This window comes from Pterocles gutturalis, unplaced genomic scaffold (genome assembly GCF_000699245.1).
Source record: "Pterocles gutturalis isolate BGI_N339 unplaced genomic scaffold, ASM69924v1 scaffold31155, whole genome shotgun sequence".
In the NCBI taxonomy this organism is placed as follows: domain Eukaryota; kingdom Metazoa; phylum Chordata; class Aves; order Pterocliformes; family Pteroclidae; genus Pterocles; species Pterocles gutturalis.
Genome location: NW_010141818.1, coordinates 1 through 481, shown reverse-complemented (window position 1 = coordinate 481; position 481 = coordinate 1). Strand labels below are relative to the sequence as shown.

At 67.4% G+C, this 481-nt stretch overlaps 1 protein-coding gene across 1 annotated transcript in view; it reads left to right on the top strand.

The window, feature by feature from the left end:
* Positions 1 to 146, top strand: part of ISYNA1 (inositol-3-phosphate synthase 1) — a gene marked incomplete at its 3' end in the record, with an annotated part of 3,831 nt that extends 3,685 nt beyond the window's left edge. The window contains exon 8 of the mRNA XM_010084164.1: positions 10 to 146. Within this exon, the coding sequence (XP_010082466.1) occupies positions 10 to 146 (137 nt within the window). The remainder of the gene's footprint in view (positions 1 to 9) is intronic.
* Between the last annotated feature and the right edge of the window lie 335 nt (positions 147 to 481).

The window sequence follows — 481 nt, the reverse complement described above, 5'->3', positions numbered from 1 at the left end:
CGCGTGGAGGGTGACACCGAGTTCCAGGGCTTCCACAGCGTCCTCTCCATTGTGGCCTTCCTCTGCAAGGCGCCGCTGGTCCCCGAGGGCACCCCCGTGGTCAACGCCCTCTTCCGCCAGCGCAGCTGCATCGAGAACATCCTCAGGTACCCCCGGGTCCCCTGATCGTGGGTGACACCTCCCACCCACCCGCGGTGGCACCCAAGGCGTGCGGGAGGTCCCGGTGAGGGACACACGGGGGGACCATCACCAGTGGGTCCCGGTGATCGGTGGTGGCCAGTGGTGAGGGGTGGGGTGGCCACATCCATGGTGCTGGTGACCAGGGTGTCCAACACCAGTGGGTGCTGGTGCTCAGTGCCAGTGCCACCCGTGGGTGCTGGTGCCACCAATGGGTCCCTGTGCCCATCACCAGTGGGTTCCAGTGCTTGCTGGCCGTGGGTGGCCAGTGGTCATGGGTGGGGGTGGCCAAATCCAGGGTGTC